The 24,087-nt window shown below is 40.7% G+C and overlaps 1 protein-coding gene across 1 annotated transcript in view; it reads left to right on the top strand.

Moving 5' to 3' along the window:
- The window catches only part of nid2a (nidogen 2a (osteonidogen)), a 185,348-nt gene that overhangs the window by 155,588 nt on the left and 5,673 nt on the right, over positions 1–24,087 (top strand). The window contains 8 exon segments of the mRNA XM_034176255.1: positions 5,659–5,788; positions 5,888–5,988; positions 6,081–6,250; positions 8,294–8,423; positions 9,265–9,436; positions 14,075–14,232; positions 20,842–20,965; positions 21,052–21,164. Coding sequence (XP_034032146.1) covers positions 5,659–5,788; positions 5,888–5,988; positions 6,081–6,250; positions 8,294–8,423; positions 9,265–9,436; positions 14,075–14,232; positions 20,842–20,965; positions 21,052–21,163 — 1,097 coding nt within the window. The 3' untranslated portion in view covers position 21,164.

Raw genomic sequence — 24,087 nt, forward strand, 5'->3', positions numbered from 1 at the left:
GTAATCAGATTAAAGTTACTTCTTCATGTCACTGTGCGTTACTACTATTTTTCATTGTGGGTCGATAGCAGCATTAAACTTGGTCTGTGGGCAGGGGGTCGGGGTTCGACTGAACTGCCCACTTTAAGTGAGCTGTGAGCTTTTCATCAGCGTTTTTTTGCAGCTGCTCGACTCGTCGTCACCTCTTAAAGCACGGTAATCAGCACACCTGCACTGAGCTTTACAAAGACATTTTTATACTTTTTTTCCTCCTTTATTTAGAATTCTGATCTGAGCCGCTCCGTATCTGCTGCTAAAAACAGCTGATCCTCCGCGACGCGTCAACAACTAACACTGTTTTCCACTCAAATACACCTAAACTGTCTTTCTGAGGACCACATGATGTGAAAACGCAATAAAACTTTCTTACCTGTAAATCTGGTCCTGTTTTCTGCATAAATAAATGTTATCCATTCTTTGTGCTCAAACGCCAAAGCAGGGGCGAATCCAGATGGAATGGGTGCGTGGGGCAAGGATGTGCCCCCCCTCACAACACCCCTAGATTAAAGGTCCAGTTTTGTAGCCGTTTTTTACTACAACTACTAATACTGCTTAAAATAATAATTTCGACAAGTAAAATGTTGAGAGAATTTAAATGTTAGAAAAATGTTAGAATTTAATAGTTACATTTATAAACAATGTAGGTTCGAAATTGCAAGTTTTACTGTTACAGTGCTGTCAACAGTTAAATATGAGGTCAAGAGAGAGGTCTTTATTTTACTTTTTATAAAACAAGTATTTATTTTCATTGAAATCAAGAAAGAGTGACTATAAAGTGAGTTTTGGCAAAACAGGTATCATTGTCATGTTGAGGTGGCAGAGGGTTGTTGTCGGCAGCTGGGAAAAGTAACTAAAAAAGTAACTAGTAATCTAACTTAGTTACTTTTACAATTGACTAATCAGTAAAGTAACTAAGTTACTTTTTCAAGGAGTAATCAGTAATCAGTAATTGGATTACTTTTTCAAAGTAACTGTGGCAACACTGACCATGACAATGTAAACATGATAGATAATTACCTTTTTAGATGGCTCAAAATGCTTTATCCAGCTTGTTAGGCGCGTGTGCGTGTGAATGGCACCAGCTGAAGCCTCCTCTGTGATTACAGCCATTTTCACTGGCCAATTTGCAGAGAAAATGATTAATCTACCACAAAATACTTATTTTATATACACAGTGTCCAGCGCAGAGCACGTGGCAGGCGGGAGAACAAAGAACGGCATCCAGCTGTGAACACAGCGGGTGGGATCGTCACAGCGAAGGGCATGCTAGAGCGTGAATCAGAGTCATGCTCGTGTCACTGCACCTTAACACAGTGGTAAACATACCGCTCCCCCAGCTTTTTTGAAATGTGTTTCTGGCATCCATTTCAAAATGAGCAAATATTTTCACAAAAACAATATTTGTCAGTTTGAACATTAAATGTCTTGTTTTTGTGGTGTATTCAATTGAATATAGGTTGAAGAGGATTTGCAAATCATTGTATTCTGCTTTTATTTACATTTTACACAACGTCCCAACTTCATTGGAATTGGGGTTGTAATTGAGCTGCTCTCTGGGACATCCTGACATTTGACAGGATCCCCAAGTTGCTGGATATCATCGGTGGCCAATACAGAGATACTGTGGGTGCAGTGAGGAGTGTGTGGGGGGGCAGCTCAACTTGCAAACAGGAGACAGTCTCAGTGTCGCAGACGTCAGCCAATCACTCTGACAGGTGACAGAGCTTCAGAGGGGAACAACAACGTGCACAGGTCAATAACACAGTTCAGTCCTACCACGCAAACTAATCCAATCCAGCAGAAAAACTCCAAGGTCACAAGTAGTAGTGAGGTCACACACAGAGAGAACACGAGAGATGAAGAGAACGTGAGAAAGCTGGGTGGAACTTAAATCAATCTGGTGAAGAGCATGACAACAAACACTGTAGAGATATGGGGAGCGCATGGAGAGAGAGCAGAAGAGGTGTCTGGGCAAAGAGAGGAGTGGAAAATGAAATGTAAACAAAAGAACTTGGAAAGAGACACAGAGAAGAATAAACAGACAAGAGAGGAAAGAAACAAATGAGAGAAAAACTCAAACACACAGACGCGCACTGTGACAGACAGAAGCTGTGCTGGCAGCATGTCACTCCAACTTTATACTCAACTTAAAAAAATATGCAATGAATGAGCCACTGAAAAACAAACTGATGTACAGTATATTAAAAATAGCATTCATACTCAAATCATTGAAAAAAATGTTATTTAAAATGCTGTCACATGAATCACACACAGACACACAGGAATCTCATCTGAGACAACTGTGGTTGCACCCCTGTTGAACATCTAGTGTAAGACTTTAGAGTGAAAAATATCACATTTTCAGTCTCCATATCCAACTCAGCACATTTAACATTTACACACGTTTGGATGTTAGTTCGGTGGTTGCACAGGTTTTATATTTTTGTGGCCACAAACAGGCACATTGAGTCCTAGTTTATGAAACGGGAGTGAGGTTGCTAAGGAACGTTATTTTTGCTGAATCCAGCCTCACTGATACATCTTGCAAACATGGATTTATGTGTCGAGTACACAACTCTGCCATCACTGTAAATCAGCCTGAAGACTGAAGGGGGTTTCTGGAGACAGGCCCACAAATCTCTAAGTTTAATTAGTCATGTGATTGGAGAGTAAACAGACGTAAAACTAAGTGAGTCATGGGACAGGATGCAAGACGGTTTCCCAGTTCCCACTCCAGTAAATGTGGGTGGAAAAACATTTATGGGATGTGCTCAGTTCCAGTTCATCTTTGTTTCTCTCCTCAAATCATCTCCTTGTCTATATTCCAAACTAAAAACATCAGATTTTCTGCTTGTCTGTCCTAATTTGATAGTAAAAATAAGATGGAAAAAAAAGAAAAAAAGATGCATTGGCAGCAAAAATAGGAGAGTGAGAAAGGAGGAGAGGGAGCAAGAACTGGAAAGAGTTCAGCATAAATATTTGGAAGCCCAAAGTGCTTTTGCATTTAGTTTTTATGCTCTGTTATAAAGAAAGTTATTAAGGGGATTCTACAAGATAAACAGTTATGGCATGAGAGAGAGAGAGAGAGAAAGAGAGAGAGAGAGAGATGCAATATGCTGGAATTTCACAATCCTGTAGCGTGATATAAGAATTACAATGATAATAACTTAATTTATATCCATTTTTCAAAGCTGATTTGTAAAGTGTTTTGAATTCTGAGGACACAAAAGTACAAAATGAGAAAAAATATGTCGGGTATAATAGCCGGTGCAATCCACATCTGGAAATCCGATAATCCCTGGAAATCTTTTGTGTTTGCAAGGAAAGGCAAGATTTTGCTCCCTTCATCTCTTGCAGAGCAGGTAGCTTAGTGGGATCAGGAGGTGGAATACTAATATGTAGGCCTGGATTTGATTCTTGGTCACACGACCTGTGTCCTTGGGCAAAACACTTCATCTTCATTGTCCCAGTCCTATGATGGACGGGTGTCCTGTCCAGGGAAAGTTGTAGACTGATTTGTATATAACATGTAACTAGGTCTGTCATTTGATTGGTGGATTGTATGTCATGTGGCATTGATTATTTGCCCCATTGTATAGACAAATAATCAATTTAATGATTTACATAGTTTTTCGTGCAATTTGGTTCCATTTCCTGTTAATTTTATTTCCATATGTTTTGCTCTATTGAACAACTCCCACTACCTTTTTGTAAAAATGTGTGTATGATAGGAGGAAAGCATGTGGACTTTGCCTTTACTATTTAGGTGTCATGTAAAACAAATAATGAATGTTTTACATTTGTGTAATGGAAAATATATTTTTAAAGATAGAACATTTCATCTTTCAGCTCATGAAAATATTCCTACATTGCAGTCATAAACATTCATGTTTTGTATACCATTTAATGCTGAGCATCAGGGCCTGTACTTGAAAGCTTGGGACTCCGACGAGGGCAGTCGCATCTCCTCCATTCTCCCTTATCTGTTCTCTGCGTTTAACCTTCAAGTCCCTACTTCACCAGACTGTGAATTCCTCAAATTATATTGGATTCTGGATCTATTGGACTACTATTGGATTAACCATGGAATTGATCAGCTGGTCTCTGAACGCTATTGACACCATTTTTTCTACAAGAAGGTCAGGACCGGGGGATCCTACCTGCCCAGATGGAACGTACCCTGCGGGCTATGTCCTCGACTCCTGGGGGTCTTGGCATGTTGCATGCTTGGCGCCTTTCTCCATTGAGAACGTCGCGGATTTATTCCTTTTTGGTCTCATGGTAGCAGGGCTAGTACTTTTTGGCTTATGTCCTGACCTACCGGAAAATTGGCAAGACGGCGGCATCAAGAACCACGGCCCCTCGCTTGTCCGTCATGATTAACGAGGTTGGTAAGGCAGTGCATTCTCAGACTGCGTTGACTCTTGAAATCAGACGCAAATTGGATGACATCTTGGAGCTGATGCGTACCTTGCAGTTGAAGCTGAAGGTTTCGGAGGCCGGTGAATATTCTTAATTCATAATTGGGAATATTCTTAACTCATAATTGGGATTTGGTTGTTCAAGTGGAACTGTTAAAAGTGTTTTTCACTGCTCAACCACAACACTCCAGGCTTATCTAGCCTCAAGGACAATTGCCCAATGTTTTCCTGCAGAGGAATGTCTTCAGGCTCTGGTAAGATTATTCGGCTCCTTCTTATCTCAACCCACAAAGACAATAAATTGACAGACTTACACATGGACAAGACTGAAGCATGCTCCATTTTTCCCTTTACCTCTCTTCTTGCTCCCCCCATCACTTACCCCATCCCGGCCACCGCTCACGCCACCCTTTCCCCGTCCAGGGGCTGCGTGGTTTTTAAGCTGCGGCAGGTCCCCGTTCCCCCTAAGCTAGCAGCGGCGCGACTCCAGTTGCAGCGGCCTTCACCCACTTTACCTCAATTCGCATGACGGACTGCTTCAAGTTTAGTACACATAAACAATGTCAAATGTATATGTGTTGTCTTTAATTTGGATGTGTGCCATTATTACGGTAAACAAGTAATAATTGTGGATTAATTGCTGTATCTTGTCTGAGGTAATTGGAGTGTAAACGTAATTGCCCTTTTTTGGGATCAATAAAGTTGTCTGAAGTCTGTACTGGACACTCTCTCTCTCTCATATATATATATATATATATATATATATATATATATATATATATATATATATATATATATATATACTGACCTACCACCGGATCCCAAATCCCACATGAAGCTTAAAAGTAGTCAGAAAGCTGCTGGATCAGTCAGGCTACAGTTGTCTAAACGAACTTTTGGATTTAGGCCTAAGTACAGACAATTTGAAAGTATGGGTTACAATTTCAAGATTTATGCCTGACAGAAATGGACTAATTTTGGTCACTCATTTGGTGACGGTCAAGGTCATTGGAGCCAAATATGAGCTTGCCATAGCCAGGCTTCATTCCCACATTACTTTGTTATTTGAGTCATTTTCAGGATAAAATGCCAAATTGTGATTGGCTTTGAGTCACATACTGCAAACATCTGTACACATGCAGTAATCCACTCCACCTGTGTTATAAGGCTGTGTTTTTTTTTTCTGCATCCTCATCAGTTCCTGTGTCACCAACTGAGCGCCCTGAGAGTGTATGTGAGCGATGGAGAGCCAGTCTGATTGAACACTATGGGGGAAAGCCAGAGCCACAGCACTACGTGCCTCAGTGTGAACCAGATGGACAGTTCAGGTACAGTCCCCTGGGTAAAGTACTTTTGTTTTTCCACAATAAAGCACCAAGTGAAATGCTGTTCAGGCTTCTTCCTCTGACTCTGTCATTGCCTCTCAGTGCAGTCCAGTGCTACGGGGAGAGCAGTTACTGTTGGTGTGTGGACCAGGATGGGCGGGAGGTTCCTGGGACTCGATCCTATGATGTTGTCAAACCTGCATGTATGCATCTGTCTGTAACTTGTTTATGTGGTTAGAATTACATTTTTTTTAGTAAATGTTAGAACTGGTTGGTTTTTATCTTTCAAATCCAGGTCTCCCTACTGTGGCTCCACCCACTGTCCATCCAATGCCCCGCCCAGATGTAACACCCCCACCCTCTGGCATCACATTGCTTTACGCGCAAGGACAGAAAATAGGCGCGCTACCTCTTAACGGGACACGACTCGATGCAGAACAATCCAAAACACTACTGGCGCTACATGTAAGATCAATATATTTATTGTTATTTTTAGATAATCACTTCTCATGAACAGTTTTAAATCATAATTTTCATGATTGGTCATGTCTTCATAATTTTTAGCTGTAAAACAGCACCCCCATGTGGTATTTTGGTTTTAGACACAAACAAGCATATATCATTTGAGGGTGGTGTTTTGCAAGTGAAATATTACAGTCCTTTACGTATTTATTATGAATCTTTGTTTGGAAAGATGTTTAAAGGATAAGATCACCTTTTTTTTTTACAACCTTAGTCACATTGAAACATTGTTAGTGATGAAGCTGCTGAGTGGACTACTCATCTTTGGCAGTTACTACTTCTATGAGAGAAATCACGTTTTCAACAAACTGCAGAAATTGCATTTCATGACTACTTGCAACCAAGGCTTAGTAGATCTAATAGTATCAGTAAAACTCATGTAAATTATTAATCCTAATTCAAGTTATCCTTGGCCTATTAACAAAATGTAAAAAGTGGTGTGCAGGTTGAATTCCACACATTCAACATGCATTCAAAGAGACACTCAGAGTGGAGCGGACTGTGTGCTACATCTGCTTAATTAGGTTATGTGACTTTTGACGCAGAGGCATGTCAGTGAACTCCAGAGGGTTAAAGGATAAGAATACTTTTTTTTTACAACTTTAGTCACATTGAAGCATTGTTAGTAATCAAACTGATGAGTGGTCTACTCATCTGTGACAGTTACTACTTCTATGAGAGAAATCACTTTTTCAACAAACTGCAGAAATTGCATTTCATCACTACTTGAAACCAAGGCTTTGAACCAATCAAAACCAGCAACAATTAGCATGACACTCAGAACAAAAATGAAACCAAAAGCTTGATATTTGTTAATGTTCCAGAACAGAAACATTCATTTTAGATAATGGTAACGGCTAATAATGGAATGGTTGTGTGCCTGGTTGCCATCTAGGACCCGGGATGGTTCCGTGGTGTGGTGAATGAAGTGATGCGTGGGACTAGTGCGTGCTCCCAGACTTCATTTGATTTGTTGATAATGTTTGTTGTTCTCTTATTACATACTAAAATGTTTTCTGTTTGCAAAAACCTGTTGGCGAGTTCATTTCCTTTTTTCCTCCAAATGTCCTGCGTCTGCAGTGAATCGCGGATATTTACCAGCAGCAGACGATTAAAGTAAATTGTGGTTTGTTCTTCCCATTTCACGCCAGTGGAGGCAAATATTGTGCTATGTACTTAACAAATGTTTGATGGACACACAAATTTGTAAAGAGAAACACAGTTGGATATAGTTAGCTATGTGCAGTAAGGCTAAACGGTATGTCTGGCATAGCTTAGCTTAACTGCAGCATTAGCAATAGACTACAGAGTAAAATATACGTAGCCTATATCAGAAGACATTTTTATAACATCCTCAAAATTCACATTGTTATGTCACTGACCCTTGCAGAGAATTTTTAATAACCCACATTTCTTTTGGTTCTAACTGGCTGAGGAACAATATTTTCAAGGTGGAACCCAAAACCAGAAATATATTTGAGGATGTTCTTAAATTTAATTTTTATAGGGACTTTTTACCCACTAGTGGTACTTGCACTGCAAATCTCCACTGAGGATTCAACGCCTTTGTTGTTATTGTTCAACAAAGTTTGTTAGCTGAATCTGCTAAGAGTATATAAGTGTCACTTTCATTTTGGTGAACTTACGAGGCCAGACACGTATTTTATGTTTTATCTGTTTGACTAAAAAATTTACCTGAGCAGATTGTATTTCCTTAGACGCATTGCTAAAGTACCAATGATTACAACTTGGGCTGCTTGTGTTATTTTGTTGCTACACTCCGCAAATGGTGGACTTTTTAATTCCTGTAATGGCTGCTTCCTTTATTCATACATTCATTTCCAAACTAATATTGAAAAAATGATTTCTTGCAAATAAATTGTCCACGGTGAGTAAAAACAGTCATAGGCTTGTGGAATCAACAGTTTTAGTTAGCAGGAAAGTAATAGATATTGCCCTGATAACTGTGTGTGTGTCTGTGTGCAGGGCTCCATTGTTGTTGGCATAGCCTACGACTGCAAAGAAAATCAAGTGTACTGGACAGATTTGTCTGCACGGACGATCAGTAGAGCGTCCATATTGCCTGGAGCCGAGCCCGAGTTACTCATCAACACAAGTAATGCCCTCTCTGTGGTTCTTCATTACTATAATGAATGCTCTTTCTTCAGCTCGAGTGATTATACATTTTCTGTTTAACTCCATTGACACTGAAATTTTAATCCATTGGAGTGGCTCAACGGTTCCAGATATGTCCGTTTTCAAAATCTGCCATCAGTTTTGACCTTGAGTAAACATGGAGGTCAAAATCAAAGTCCAAATTTTGTCAATGTTCAAAGGCTTGGAACTTTGGAATCAGAGCTGTTCGACCCTTAGTTCCTATGTGACATGAATGCGAATTCACATGTTGGCTTTCAAAATATACCATTAGATGGGTCGACAGTGAACTTGAAGGTCAAAATCAAGTCACTCAATTTTTGATTGAACTTTTAGACCAATGCAAATAGACTGGGTGAAAATTAAAAAAATTGAGCGGGGAAATTTTTTTAAAGGCTGTAACACAAGAAACAGAAGCAGTAGACCCGTGGTTACAGTTACAGACATGAATGCAAAGTCTAACGTCGCCTATCAAAATATACCATCACATTTCACCTTCAGTGACCTTGAACTTTCATCCCTTATGGCGGCTATATGGTACCAAGTACACCCAGTGACTACTACACATAAATATGAAGTCATATAATATAAATATTCAAAATATGTCATTGCATTTGACCTTAAAGGCCACAATCAAGGTGTGCAAGCTTTGATCATTTCTAGTAACTAAATGTTGCCAGATAGGCCCATGGTTATTAGACACAGATGAAGCAGATTATACTTTTGTCACTGGTACAGTATCCCTATGGCAGTGGGCACTTGCTGCTGTTCTGTAATTGCTTTGTGTTTTCTCTGCTTTGTAGACCTGATAAGCCCGGAAGGTTTGGCGGTGGATGTCAAACGAAGGTTGATGTTCTGGGTCGACTCCGCCCCTGACGTCATCGAAGGCGCCAACCTGGATGGCAGTGGGAGGCGAACGCTCTTCGACACAGACTTGGTTAACCCTCGTGCCATCATAGTGGTACCATCCACTGGGTAAAACCCTTGCAACAATTAAGCCCATAAGTATTTGGGCAATGAATATGTCTCGGATTTCATTTACGAGGTTTATTAGAAAACTAACCGGCAGTTTTCTAAAAAAAAACTATATGGATTTGAATCACGTGTGATTACACCAGACATGCTTGAACCCTCGTGCGCATGTGTGAGTTTTTTCACGCGTGTCGGTGACGTCATCCGCCTGTGGGCAAGCTTTGAGTGAGCACTGGTCCAGCCCTCTCGGCTGAAATCCTTTGAGACGCTGCTGGAGACGGCGCGCATTGCTTTATCAAAATTTTTTCAGGGCCTGTGAGGGATATCCGAGTGGACATTATTCGAGAAATTCTGCTGGTTTTCGGTGAAAAGTTTAACGGCTGATGAGAGGTTGTGGAGTTTCTTTCGCTTTAAGGACAGCTCACAAAGCGGATCGGCGCGGCATGGTCGGAGGTGGTGTCCGTCTGGCTGTTTCGAGCTGAAAACGTCCTAATTTAAGGCTCTGTTCACCCAGGTCGTCGTCAGAGAACAGAGAAGTTTCAGAAGAAGTCGGCATGAGGAGTTTATGCGGACATTCCACTGTTAAAGGAGATTTTGTAATGAAAGAACGTGCAGGCAAATTCGCCGAGTTGGTTCCGTGACGATGCCGCAAATCCGTCTGCGCCGCGACATGAAAAACACCTCCGTGTTGAAAACCATTTGTAAAATTCAGGCGGCTTTTGATGGCTTTCAACAAGTGAGTAACTGAGAAATTGTTTAACAGCTGGGCATGTTCCAACTTGTCCGTTAAGGTTTCCAACGGAGGTGTTTTTCCTGTCGCGACCCCCGCGGTCGGGTCCGGCCTGAATCTGCCCGCACGTTCTTTCATTACAAAATCTCCTTTAACAGTGGAATGTCCGCATAAACTCCTCATGCCGACTTCTTCTGAAACTTCTCTGTTCTCTGACGACGACCTGGGTGAACAGAGCCTGAAATGTGGACGTTTTCAGCTTGAAACAGCGAGACGATGCCGCCTCGGAGCGCAGATCGCCGTCAGGCGCCGTGGGCCGTCCTTAAAGCGACACTTACACACCAAAATCTCTCATCAGCCGTTAAAATTTTTACCAAAAACCAGCTGAATTTATCGAATGGTGTCCACTCAGTTGTGCCTTACAGTTTTGAAAAAATTTTGATCAAACAAAGCAGCAGTCTCTGAGCCATTCCTAAACAATGAAAAAAATCGACGAGGGTGGGCCACTCCTCACTCAAAGACTGCCCACAGGCGAATGACGTAACCGACAGGCGTGAAAAAACTCTCGCATGCCCACGAGGGTTCAAGCATGTCTGATGTAATCACATGTGATTCAAATCCATATGGTTTTTGAAAAAAATAATAAGGTCTGATACTTTTCTAATAGACCTCGTACATCAATCATTAAAAGGAAACCCGACTATAAATACATGTTTATTCTATATGACTTGTTGTGACATTAGTAACATAACTATGGGACAAAATTTGCAAAAATAATGTCAAGTTTTATGATATTTTAAGAAACTTTATTTCTACGTAGGTCGCCATTGTTGTTTGTAACGCAATGCATTCTGGGTAGTGACGTCAAACAGGGGGCAGAGCTTCCCGTGTTTACATTACAACTAGAGGCGATTAGCAACGATGAGCTCCTCTGTTCACCCTTTTCAGTTCGAACCAGAGCGTGATCTGCAGTGTGAGGAAGAGAACTTCGAAAATACTGTCAGAAATGAAGATCAGCGCTCTGATCAAGCAAGAGTTGGCCATTGTAGGTGGTGTCTGTGTGGGGGCTGCTTGCCGATGCCGACAGAGAAAGAGAGCGTCTGCTGCTCTTTCGTGTGTTTTAGTCCTATTTTCACTAGTTACTCGTGGACGATTTTTCTTCTTGTGGGGAAATATGACGGGCACTGCATCTGGTTTAACACGTTTGTATCCAGAAACACCAACAAGCTCCCTCATTAGCTGAGGTCGATGAAAAGCCTCAAATGCATCCGCGTTGAAGTGACGTGAGCACAGCTGCGGGTCTTTCGGCAACTGCACTCTTCCACAAGCATCCTCCCACTTTTTCCTTAACTTTGTTTCTTTTGGAAAGCAATGAAGGCTTACCTCCCTTTCTTTGTTGCCCTTAGACTGAAAATTGCATCCAAAAGCCGAGCAATGTGGCATTTTATCTCGGTAGAAGAACTAGCTTTAATACTGTTTTCGCTTGCATGAAAGACTTCAGAAACCTTTCCACGTCATCACCCCAGAATGCATTGCACAGGCAAAAACATGGCGGGCGCGTTGTATTTAAATACGTGATAAATAAACGCTATTTTATATCATTCAAGACTTGTTTATGCACTTCTAACTATATATTATAATAGCAGACGTCAGTGTTTCAAATTTTTGACAAATTTGATGTTATAGTCGGGGTTCCTTTTAAGACAAACAGTTTTCTATAACTGCCTACTTAAGAAGATTTACCATATAGTACTATACTGAGTGACCAGGCATGAAGGAGACTAGTGAGGGAAGCCACCAAGACACCCAGCTGTGACTGGAGAAACTGTGCAGAGTACAATTATTGTCTGTTGCATCAACAGTTATACAAACAGTGTGGTACTTTATGGTAAATCTGTTTGAAGTAGGCAGTGATCAAAAATTGACTGGCCATGTCTGATGAAGATGAGTGAGGGAAACCAACAAGACACCCATAACAACTCTGAAAGAGTTATAGGCTTCTATCACTGTGTTTGAACTAATTGTGCACACTGCACAGTGCTACTTTTGTTTGATGCATCACCAGTGATTCAGGTTTATGAGGGAGTGGAAGAGAAGTATTTTCTTAAAAAGAAGATGTGAAATTTCAGCTACAGTTTGCCAGAAGGCACATGTGAGACTGGAGCCTAGATTTGATCTTTTTTCTTGTGTTAAAATCACTCTCTGTGTCTGGCACATGACTAAAGTATTTTAATGTTTTAGCTCAGCAAGGTTTTGAATAAAGAAAGTAATAATGAAACTTTACATGGAGGAAACCTTCTCCTTGGAAAAACCCCTTTATTTTGCATATTCTGGACTGGATCTGAATTCAGTCTGACTGAGGTTTTACAGATCAGGTCAGTGCAGATGTTTATTCAGTCCAATTCGGGTCAGACATTCAGGAAAATGAGCAGAATTTGAGTGGACACAAACCCTCTCCCTGTGGGTTTTTAAGAAAACTAAAGCGAGAAAACTGCTCTGGATTTACTGATGTTATTAACCTCGGCTGGTCACACACGCAGGCGCACACTCACCATGTGAGGTGCTCATTGGTCAGCGTTCCAGCAGCAACATCTGTTTTTCATCGCTGCGGCTGATCATGTAATCAGCAGGCACTGTGCATGTTTGTGTTGACGCAGCAGCGATAACGCAAATCATAAAAAGCGTGTTTCACGTGATCGGTTTGACACTTTGTGTGTCCTGACACAGAGCCAAGTCCTAAAGGTAATTACTGCTTCACACGTGTATGAATGCACCTTCTGTGATGTCTGGGCCTGCACACGCTGCACTGTGCACATGTGCCTGGCCATGTGTTAATCAGACTGACGAGCTGAGACACACACGGGCGCGTGTGAGAGTTGACTGCTCACATGTTGTTTATTAGCAGTCGTACTCGGCGGGCTGTCCACACGCTCGCTGTCATCTACAGGTGAACATCAGCGCAGCCTCAAAATCGGCCCACATATGGTCCACCGACAGCCGTGTTGATGGTGCTGCGGGAAATGGCGGCGGTACCTTTGCTGGCAGTGTTTCCATCAGTGCCACCACCTGGTAACTTATGGCCCGGTCAGACGGCCATGATTCTATTGACTGTGTCCCACAAAACTCTTGAGGCTTCAATCCTTCAAATGCAGTGAAAGCCAGAACAAACCATTCTGAAATGAGATGGTCTAACTTGGACTGAATTCCATGTTCCAACAGGACATTGAGCATGAAGTGAGAATATCACTAAAACAGAGAATAAGTTCTACACAGGCCCCAAGGCCCAACAGGAGAGTGCTTACTCCCCTAGATAAAAAGCTGTGACAAAGATATAATCACATACATTATTAGTACGAATTAGAGGGTTCCAAATTGTGTTCTTGATTGGCTGAACACACCTGCCTGAGTTAATTAGCTGTGGGTTGAGCAAGGACAGTTAGAAAACACGCAGAACAGGAGCGTCCAGGAGCAGTAGGGAAGTTCTGGCATAAATCATTCCAAAAGCCATAACCAAATAATGCTTAAAACAGGCTTTATATTAATGCACCCTGTAAAATGCAGTAATTGAAAGAGTAGATAGGGAGATAAATGAATTCCAGATTGTTAACATGAAAACTCTAAAACAATGAATGCCATCATCTTATTCATCTCCAAATTAAAAGAGCTTATAATGAAGATACACAGATTAAAATTTGGTGAAAGTATACTGTTGTCGAACTAAATTATTCCTATTTTATTACTTTAAAAAAAAACTTATGGATTAAAATAAGATTTGATTTAAGCCTTTACTATTTAAGTTTTTCCTTTATTGTAGCTCAAACCAGGCAGCTCAGTGTTGCCTCATTTGTAAAAATGACTTTTGAGTCGAATAATTTCACTTGCTGTTGTCTTACTCTGTCCCTTCCACGCAGCACTCTGTATTGGACGGATTGGAACCGAGAGGCTCCTAAGATTGAGAGTTCAACCATAGAAGGTCAGGACCGCAGAGTGGTGGTGTCTGACGGGATTGGATTACCAAACGCTCTAACGTACGACTCTTCTTCTGGACAGGTCTGCTGGGCTGATGCAGGTAAACGCAACTTGTTATACAATTAGTACTACTACTACTGCAATACAGTATGTTGCACAGTAACGTTAAAGCTGCTTTTGCTCCTAACGGAGAGAATTTGTGAGCCTTTGAGTGCAAGTGCAGTCAGTCAGCCAATATATCCAAACCACCCTTGTCAAGGGATCATGAACAGCTAATGAATGTTCTTCCTGGTTAGTGTGTTGCATTGCAAACATCACCTGCAAACGTCTCTGCACTCATGACAGGCCCCGATCCAGACACAGCTTTGGTTTTCATGTCAACCTGTAGTCCGTAAATTATACGGATTTTTCCGAGTTTCAGAGTCATACGGACATACAAATAAAGTCGGATATTCAGGGTTTGGTCTGCAGCGGCTCTGTAATCAACCGTTTCTGCAGCGCGACTCCACTTTGAAGCCGTGAACCATCGAAGCAATGCTTCGATTCAATGGCTCGTGGCTCTTTGATTCGCTGCTCTTCAGAAGTGGTAAGTCCACTTCTTAACCCCTCTCAAAGCCATTAAAATATCATGAGTCACTTTTGTGTGTATTAAAGTCACCGACTGGGACTCTTGTTGTAGTCAAGAAACGAGAATCGTCTTTCATTCTGTTCACACAGCTCAAAATGATGCCGAGACAGAGTCCGGTCGGAATTAATAGCTTCAAAACAAATTGCCGCTTTAAATAAAATGACACATCTTACAAACGTTGTAATACAGACAAGAACCTACAATCGACTAAAACATTTTTTCCTTCCAAAATGAAACGTGCTGTATTTCTTTACAAATTACATCCTGAAGTGAAGCACAGCTGTAAGAGCTCAGCTCAGATATATGGAAAGACATTCATGCCAATAATGTCTGAACGGAAATGTGTTTGAGAAAAACTACAGATTTTGTTTATTCCTATTTATGTCTAGAGATCAAGGATCCACCATGTAGAGTTTATTATGTCCAAAGTTTAAGGATCCAGTGACCAATTTCATATTTATTTACTTTAAGACTCAATAAAATAAATTTAAATTAAATTTCAATTTAATCAGCTTATAAAGTGCCAATTCACAACAAAATCTAAATATACTAAAACAAGTACATCACAATTATACACATATCACAGTTGTGATACAGTATGTGTACAGTTGTACACATATCACAGTTGTGATATGTGTACAATTGTGATGTATTTGTTTTAGTACATATATTTAGTCATGGACATGATGAATATTGTTACCTGCTGGACTGTTTCCAATTTTCATTGGTATCAATGGAAAATGTCTTCTGTGAACTGTCTGTATCTCAGTATATTATTATTATTAAGAATATATGCAGTCATATTTTTATCGATTTTATCAATTGAAAAAAAATCATATATCAAATCAAATCAATTTTATTTATATAGCGCCAAATTACAACAACAGTTGCCCCAAGGCGCTTTATATTGAAAGGCAAAAGCCATACCCCAATGGTCAAAATGACCCCCTATGAGCAAGCACTTGGTGACAGTGGGAAGGAAAAACTCCCTTTTAACAGGAAGAAACCTCCAGCAGAACCAGGCTCAGGGAGGGGCAGTCTTCTGCTGGGACTGGTTGGGGCTGAGGGGAGAGAATCAGGAAAAAGACATGCTGTGGAAGAGAGCAGAGATCAATCACTAATGATTAAATGCAGAGTGGTGCATACAGTGCAAAAAGAGAAAGAAACACTCAGTGCATCATGGGAACCCCCCAGCAGTCTAAGTCTATAGCAGCATAATTAAGGGATAGCTCAGGGTCACCTGAGCCAGCCCTAACTATAAGCTTTAGCAAAAAGGAACGTTTTAAGCCTAATCTTAAAAGTAGAGAGGGTGTCTGTCTCCCTGATCCGAATTGGGAGCTGGTTCCAGAGGAGAGGAGCCTGAAAGCTGAAGGCTCTGCCTCTCATTCTACTCTTACAAACCCTAGGAACTACAAGTAAGCCTGCAGTCTGAGAGCGAAGCGCTCTATTGAGGTGATATGGTACTAAGAGGTCCCTAAGATAAGATGGGACCTGATTATTCAAAACCTTATAAGTAAGAAGAAGAATTTTAAATTCTATTCTAGAATTAACAGGAAGCCAATGAAGAGAGGCCAATATGGGTGAGATATGCTCTCTCCTTCTAGTCCCCGTCAGTACTCTAGCTGCAGCATTTTGAATTAACTGAAGGCTTTTCAGGGAACTTTTAGGACAACCTGATAATGAATTACAATAGTCCAGCCTAGAGGAAATAAATGCATGAATTAGTTTTTCAGCATCACTCTGAGACAAGACCTTTCTAATTTTAGAGATATTGCGCAAATGTAAAAAGGCAGTCCTACACATTTGCTTAATATGCGCATTGAAGGACATATCCTGATCAAAAATGACTCCAAGATTTCTCACAGTATTACCAGAGGTCAGGGTAATGCCATCCAGAGTAAGGATCTGGTTAGACACCATGTTTCTAAGATTTGTGGGGCCAAGTACAATAACTTCAGTTTTATCTTAATTTAAAAGCAGGAAATTAGAGGTCATCCATGTCTTTATGTCTGTAAGACATTCCTGCAGTTTAACTAATTGGTGTGTGTCCTCTGGCTTCATGGATAGATAAAGCTGGGTATCATCTGCATAAAAATGAAAATTTAAGCAATGCTTTCTAATAATACTGCCTAAGGGAAGCATGTATAAAGTGAATAAAATTGGTCCTAGCACAGAACCTTGTGGAACTCCATAATTAACCTTAGTCTGTGAAGAAGACTCTATTAGATAAATATGATTCAAACCACCGCAGCGCAGTGCCTTTAATACCTATGGCATGCTCTAATCTCTGTAATAAAACTTTATGGTCAACAGTATCAAAAGCAGCACTGAGGTCTAACAGGACGAGCACAGAGATGAGTCCACTGTCTGAGGCCATAAGAAGATGATTTGTAACCTTCACTAATGCTGTTTCTGTACTATGATGAATTCTGAAACCTGACTGAAACTCTTCAAATAGACCATTCCTCTGCAGATGATCAGTTAGCTGTTTTACAACTACCGTTTCAAGAATTTTTGAGAGAAAAGGAAGGTTTGAGATTGGCCTATAATTAGCTAAGATAGCTGGGTCAAGTGATGGCTTTTTAAGTAATGGTTTAATTACTGCCACCTTAAAAGCCTGTGGTACATAGCCAACTAATAAAGATAGATTGATCATATTTAAGATCGAAGCATTAATTAATGGTAGGGCTTCCTTGAGCAGCCTGGTAGGAATGGGGTCTAATAGACATGTTGATGGTTTGGAGGAAGTGACTAATGAAAATAACTCAGACAGAACAATCAGAGAGAAAGAGTCTAACCAAATACCAGCATTACTGAAAGCAGCCAAAGATAACGATATGTCTTTGTGATGGTTATGAGTAATTTTTCTCTAATAGTTAAAATTTTATTAGCAAAGAAAGTCATGAAGTCATTACTAGTTAAAGTTAAAGGAATACTCGGCTCAATAGAGCTCTGACTCTTTGTCAGCCTGGCTACAGTGCTGAAAAGAAACCTTGGGTTGTTCTTATTTTCTTCAATTAGTGATGAGTAATAAGATGTCCTAGCTTTACGGAGGGCTTTTTTATTTTATTTTCTTTTTCCAGTCTAAGTGAAGATCTTCTAAATTAGTGAGACGCCATTTCCTCTCCAACTTACGGGTTATCTGCTTTAAGCTGCGAGTTTGTGAGTTATACCATAGAGTCAGGCACTTCTGATTTAAGGCTCTTTTTCAGAGGAGCTACAGCATCCAAAGTTGTGCTCAGTGAGGATGTAAAACTATTGACAAGATAATCTATCTCACTCACAGAGTTTAGGTAGCTACTCTGCACTGTGTTGGTATATGGCATTGGAGAACATAAAGAAGGAATCATATCCTTAAACCTAGTTACAGCGCTTTCCGAAAGACTTCTACTGTAATGAAACTTATTCCCCACTGCTGGGTAGTCCATTAAAGTAAACGTAAATGTTATTAAGAAATGATCAGACAGAAGGGGGTTTTCAGGGAATACTGTTAAGTCTTCAATTTCCATACCATAAGTCAAAACAAGATCTAAAGTATGATTAAAGTGGTGGGTGGACTCATTTACATTTTGACCAAAGCCAATTGAGTCTAATAATAGATTAAATGCAGTGTTGAGGCTGTCATTCTCAGCATCTATGTGGATGATAAATCGCCCACTATAATTACCTTATCTGAGCTAAGCACTAAGTCAAACAAAAGGTCTGAAAATTCACAGAGAAACTCACAGTAACGACCAGGTGGACGATAGATAACAACAAATAAAACTGTTTTTTGGGACTTCCAATGTGGATGGACCAGACTAAGAGTCAAGCTTTCAAATGAATTAAAGCTCTGTCTAGGTTTTTGATTAATTAATAAGCTGGAGTGGAAGATTGCTGCTAATCCTCCCCCTCGGCCCGTGCTACGAGCATTCTGACAGTTAGTGTGACTCGGGGGTGTTGACTCATTTAAACTAACATATTCATCCTGCTGTAACCAGGCTTCTGTAAGGCAGAATAAATCAACATGTTGATCAATTATTATATCATTTACTAACAGGGACTTAGAAGAGAGAGACCTAATGTTTAATAGACCACATTTAACTGTTTTAGTCTGTGGTGCAGTTGAAGGTGTTATATTATTTTTTCTTTTTGAAATTTTAAGCTTAAATAGATTTTTACTGGTTGTTGGTGGTTTGGGAGCAGGAACCGTCTCTATGGGGATGGGGTATTGGGGTGATGGCAGGGGGAGAGAAGCTGCAGAGAGGTGTGTAAGACTACAACTCTGCTTCCTGGTCCCAACCCTGGATAGTCACGATTTGGAGGGTTTAATAAAATTGGCCAGATTTCTAGAAATGAGAGCTGCTCCATCCAAAGTGGGATGGATGCCGTCTCTTCTAACAAGACCAGGTTTTCCCCAGAAGCTTTGCCAATTATCTATGAAGCCCACCTCATTTTTTGGACACCACTCAGACAGCCAGCAATTCAAGGAGAACATGCGGCTAAACATGTCACTCCCGGTCTGATTGGGGAGGGGCCCAAAGAAAACTACAGAGTCCGACATTGTTTTTGCAAAGTTACGCACCGATTCAATGTTAATTTTAGTGACCTCCGATTGGCGTAACCGGGTGTCATTACTGCCGACGTGAATTACAATCTTACCGAATTTACGCTTAGCCAGCAGTTTCAAGTTTCCTTCAATGTCGCCTGCTCTGGCCCCCGGAAGACAACTGACTATGGTTGCTGGTGTCACTAACTTCACATTTCTCAAAACAGAGTCGCCAATAACCAGAGTTTATTCCTCGGCGGGTGTGTCGCCGAGTGGGGAAAAACGGTTAGAGATGTGAATGGGTTGGTGGTGTACAGGGGGCTTGTGTTTAGGACTATGCTTCCTCCTCACAGTCAGCCAGCCGGCCTGCTTTCCCGGCTGCTCGGGATCTGCTGGGGTACAGCTAACGGCGGCTAAGCTACCTTGGTCCGCACCTACTACAGGGGCCTGGTGAGCTGTAGGATTTTCCAAGGTGCCGAGCCGAGTCTCCCATTTGCCCAGCCTGGCCTCCAAAGCTATGAATAAGCTACATTTATTACAAGTACCATTACTGCTAAAAGAGGCCGAGGAATAACATTTCACACCCAGAGCAGAGAAGTGCGGGAGAGACAGGAGAAGCTGCTATGCTAAACCGGCTAAGAGCTAGTAGCTGCACTAAGCTAGTGGATTCCTAAAAACACACAAAGTGAATAATGTGTAAATAATTTAGAGGTGATTCAGCAGAGGGAGTGCTTTAGTTAAGGCACGTGAAGATTACACTGTGACACAAATCATTATCTAGATCAATCTAACTATGCAGATTAAACAACTAACAGATACAGCAAAACACTGCTGTGCTCCGGAACAGGAAGTGATACAATACCACAGTGAGAGCCAACCACCAGTAGAGTTATTGAATATATAAAATCATATATACATTCAGGTATAATTGAAAGATTTTGGCAATAAATTTGATCCTGTTTACAGTCAATTTTTTGTTAAAGTGTTTTTTAGGACATCATATTTATACAAATAAGAAGTGTTCACTATGGTCCATGAAGTATAATAAATAAATTAAAAGAAGTGTGACAGCGTATGTTGCACACAAATAAAAGAATGAAGATTATTGAACAACAAGAAGCGTACGATTTTTATTTTATCATTGGGCAAAAATACATGTCAGATTTTCACTCTGGATCCAGCCCTGCATGATGTTGTTTTTTCCTGTTATCTGCCCCACCTCCACCCCACCCTCGTCGCTCCCTGCAGTATTCAAGTTGTAGAACTCAAGAATGGGGCATGCTGGGGTGTCAGAGCCATCATCTCCTACTCTTACATAAATAACCAGGAAAACAAAAAGTCCGATAGTGCACAACGTGATATTCCATAAAGTTTCCCCAAGCAGGGTTTTAGATTACTGTAAAGTGAAAAACAGATATTCAAAAGAGATTCTTTGCATTCTGATTGTTTGGCATGTTTATGCAGCTGTGCACTGTAATGGGTGCTGTGCCAGTTGTATTGCAGTTTGATCAGATTAATAAAGTTTTGCTGTTTTTTGTTGTTTCTTTTATCAGGTACAAAGCGATTAGAATGTATATTTCCAAATGGTTCTGGCCGCAGAATGATCCACGGCAACCTCAACTACCCGTTCAGCATGGTCTACTACAACAACCACTTCTACTACACGGACTGGAGGAGGTGTGTGTTCATCACAGATCACCGATCACTAATCAATCAGCTGATCAGCGTGTAGTCACGTCTCCTCTCTGTTGTCTCCTTTATAGGGATGGTGTGATTGCAGTGAGTAAAGACAGTAACCAGCTGACTGATGAATACCTACCTGACCAACGCTCTCATTTGTATGGTATCACCATAGCAACCACGCACTGTCTATGAGGTAAGAACGCATACGGCGGCAATAACGTCAGACGTCTAAAAGACACTGAACATTGTCCGCCTCTCAATGCAGACTTCAAATATTGCACATTGTGATGTCATTGGTTTGTGTGCAGTGGTGCTCATTCTGGCCACGCCCCCAACTGTAGATTCAGCCCAGGAGGAGTAAAAACTAAATATATTAGGTTAGATTTTAACAGAACTACTAAAACCAGTGAACTGATTATAAATATAATTTTTTAATATTATTTGTTTTATCTCCTTAACTTTTAGGATGCATTCACATAAAGAAGCAGTGTCAGATTTTATTTATTTATTATTCACACTTTTTTTTTTTTTTTTTTTTGCTAAACAGTATATTTTAATATATTCCTATTTTAATTTATTTTTAACCTTTATTTAACCAGGTTAGTCCCATTGAGATCTCTTTTGCAAGGGAGACCTGGACAGTTATAAAGTTTCCAATCCACCTAACCTGCATGTCTTTGAATGTGGGAGGAAGCCGGAGCACCCGGAGGAAACCCACAGAAACACGGGGAGAACACACAAACTCTACACAGAAAGGCCACAGGTGGGAATCAATCCCATGACTAACCACTAAGCCACCGTGCTTCTTGGTTCTAACGTGGATCAGAGTCCATAAGTGTTTGGTGCAGGGGCGGATTAATGCACAGCCTTTGCTGGGCTGAAGGTCGGGGCCCCAACACATATAACAACACTAACACATAGAAAACACACATAACCACTACTACAAGCAACTTACAACAGACACAAACAATTGCTAACAGAACACTGTCCCATTACAGGATATGATGGGAAGTGACACACCTCAGGAACGTTACAGTATTTACCTAAGATCAAATATTTTAAATCACTGTCAATGTTTTGGGACCCTGTAAAGAAAGTATTTCTTTAAAATGGATATTGTCACATCTTTGTGTATTTTTAAGTACTTATAATGGTATTAAGTGCTGTGTTTACTTAATCTAAAGGCTCGTACAGGTACTATAAGCGTGGAGTGAAAACAGTCTGTTAGCCTAGCCTAGCTTGTTATTTCTTCCTGGAGGATCCTACATTATAAAAAATAGCAATCACCTGGGTAAAATTAATCTGCATTGCTCAGCAGTTGATGACAAAATTGACCATGCTACATTATTCCAAGCAGTAAGCTTTGATGGCCTCAGATGAAGCCCACCCAGAAGAAGAAAAAGTTGCAGTTCCTTGACTGACAGCTTGAGGCTGGCTCCAAAACCGAGCAGGTTCCCATTCAAATCCATGTTAAAATGCCCAATGTTCAGGTGCGGGACTAATGAATGAATGCAGATTTTTTGCAGACTGGGTGGTGGTTTCATAATGGTTGGCTTGGATGTGGATAATAAAAACCACGACCAACATATTGCCTCAATAACTTTGGCACCATCAATGTAGCTAATGTCACCGAGCCATCAATAGCTGCTAATTACTGTAATGACACTAACACACATAATAAATAATATTAATGTTTCAGTTAGTCAATGGAAATACTGGAGCACAGACTTCTTACACATACTAAGCCATACTATCTCAGATATTTGCAGTAAAATACCAAGAAAGAACTTGAGTCCACTTGAGCTGGCAGCCTCTACTAGTGAACAACACATTAGATATCATTCAAAGAGACCACACCCCTAATCATTCATAACTTTGTGGCTTAAAATAGGTTAACTGGATGAGTTATATTACAACCCCAATTCCAATGAAGTTGGGACGTTGTGTAAAATGTAAATTAAAACAGAATACAATGATTTGCAAATCCTCTTCAACCTATATTCAATTGAATACACCACAACATATTTAATGATATTTAATGTTCAAACTGATACATTTTATTGTTTTTGTGCAAATATTTGCTCATTTTGAAATGGATGCCTGCAACACGTTTCAAAAAAGCTGGGACAGTGGTATGTTTACCACTGTGTTACATCACCTTTCCTTCTAACAACACTCAATAAGGTTTTGGGAACGAGGACACCAATTGTTGAAGCTTTGTAGTAGGAATTCTTTTACATTCTTGCTTGATGTATGACTTCAGTTGTTCAACAGTCCAGGGTCTCCGTTGTCGTATTTTGCGCTTCATAATGCGCCACACATTTTCAGTGAGCGACAGGTCTGGACTGCAGGCAGGCCAGTCTAGAACCTGCACTCTTGTACTATGAAGCCACGCTGTTGTAACATGTGCAGAATGTGGCTTGGCATTGTCTTGCTGAAATAAGCAGGGACGTCCCTGAAAAAGACGTTGCTTGGATGGCAGCATGTGTTGCTCCAAAACCTGGATGTAACTTTCAGCATTAATGGTGCCATCACAGATGTGTAAGTTGCCATGCCATGGGCACTAACACAACCCCGTATCATCACAGATGCTGGCTTGTGAACTTTGTGCTGGTAACAATCTGGATGTGTTTTTTTCTCTTTTTCCGGAGGACGCGATGTCCATGATTTCCAAAAACAATTTCAAATGTGGACTCATCAGACCACAGCACACTTTTCCACTTTGCGTCTGTCCATTTCAAATGAGCTCGGGCCCAGAGAAGGCGGCGGCGTTTCTGGATGTTGTTGATGGTTGGCTTTCACTTTGCATGGTAGAGTTTTAACTTGCACTTGTAGATGTATTGATGAACTGTGTTAACTGACAATGGTTTTCTGAAGTGTTCCTGAGCCCACACGGTAAGATCCTTTACACAGTGATGTCGGTTTTTAATGCAGTGCCGCCTGAGGGATTGAAGGTCACGAGTATTCATTGTTGGTTTTCGGCCTTGCTGCTTACGTGTAGAAAGATCTCCAGATTCTCTGAATCTTCTGATATTAATATTATGGACTGTAGATGATGGAATCCCTAAATTCCTTGCAACTGAATGTTGAGAAACATTGTTCTTAAACAGTTGAAC

This window comes from Thalassophryne amazonica, chromosome 1, assembly GCF_902500255.1.
Source record: "Thalassophryne amazonica chromosome 1, fThaAma1.1, whole genome shotgun sequence".
NCBI lineage: Eukaryota > Metazoa > Chordata > Actinopteri > Batrachoidiformes > Batrachoididae > Thalassophryne > Thalassophryne amazonica.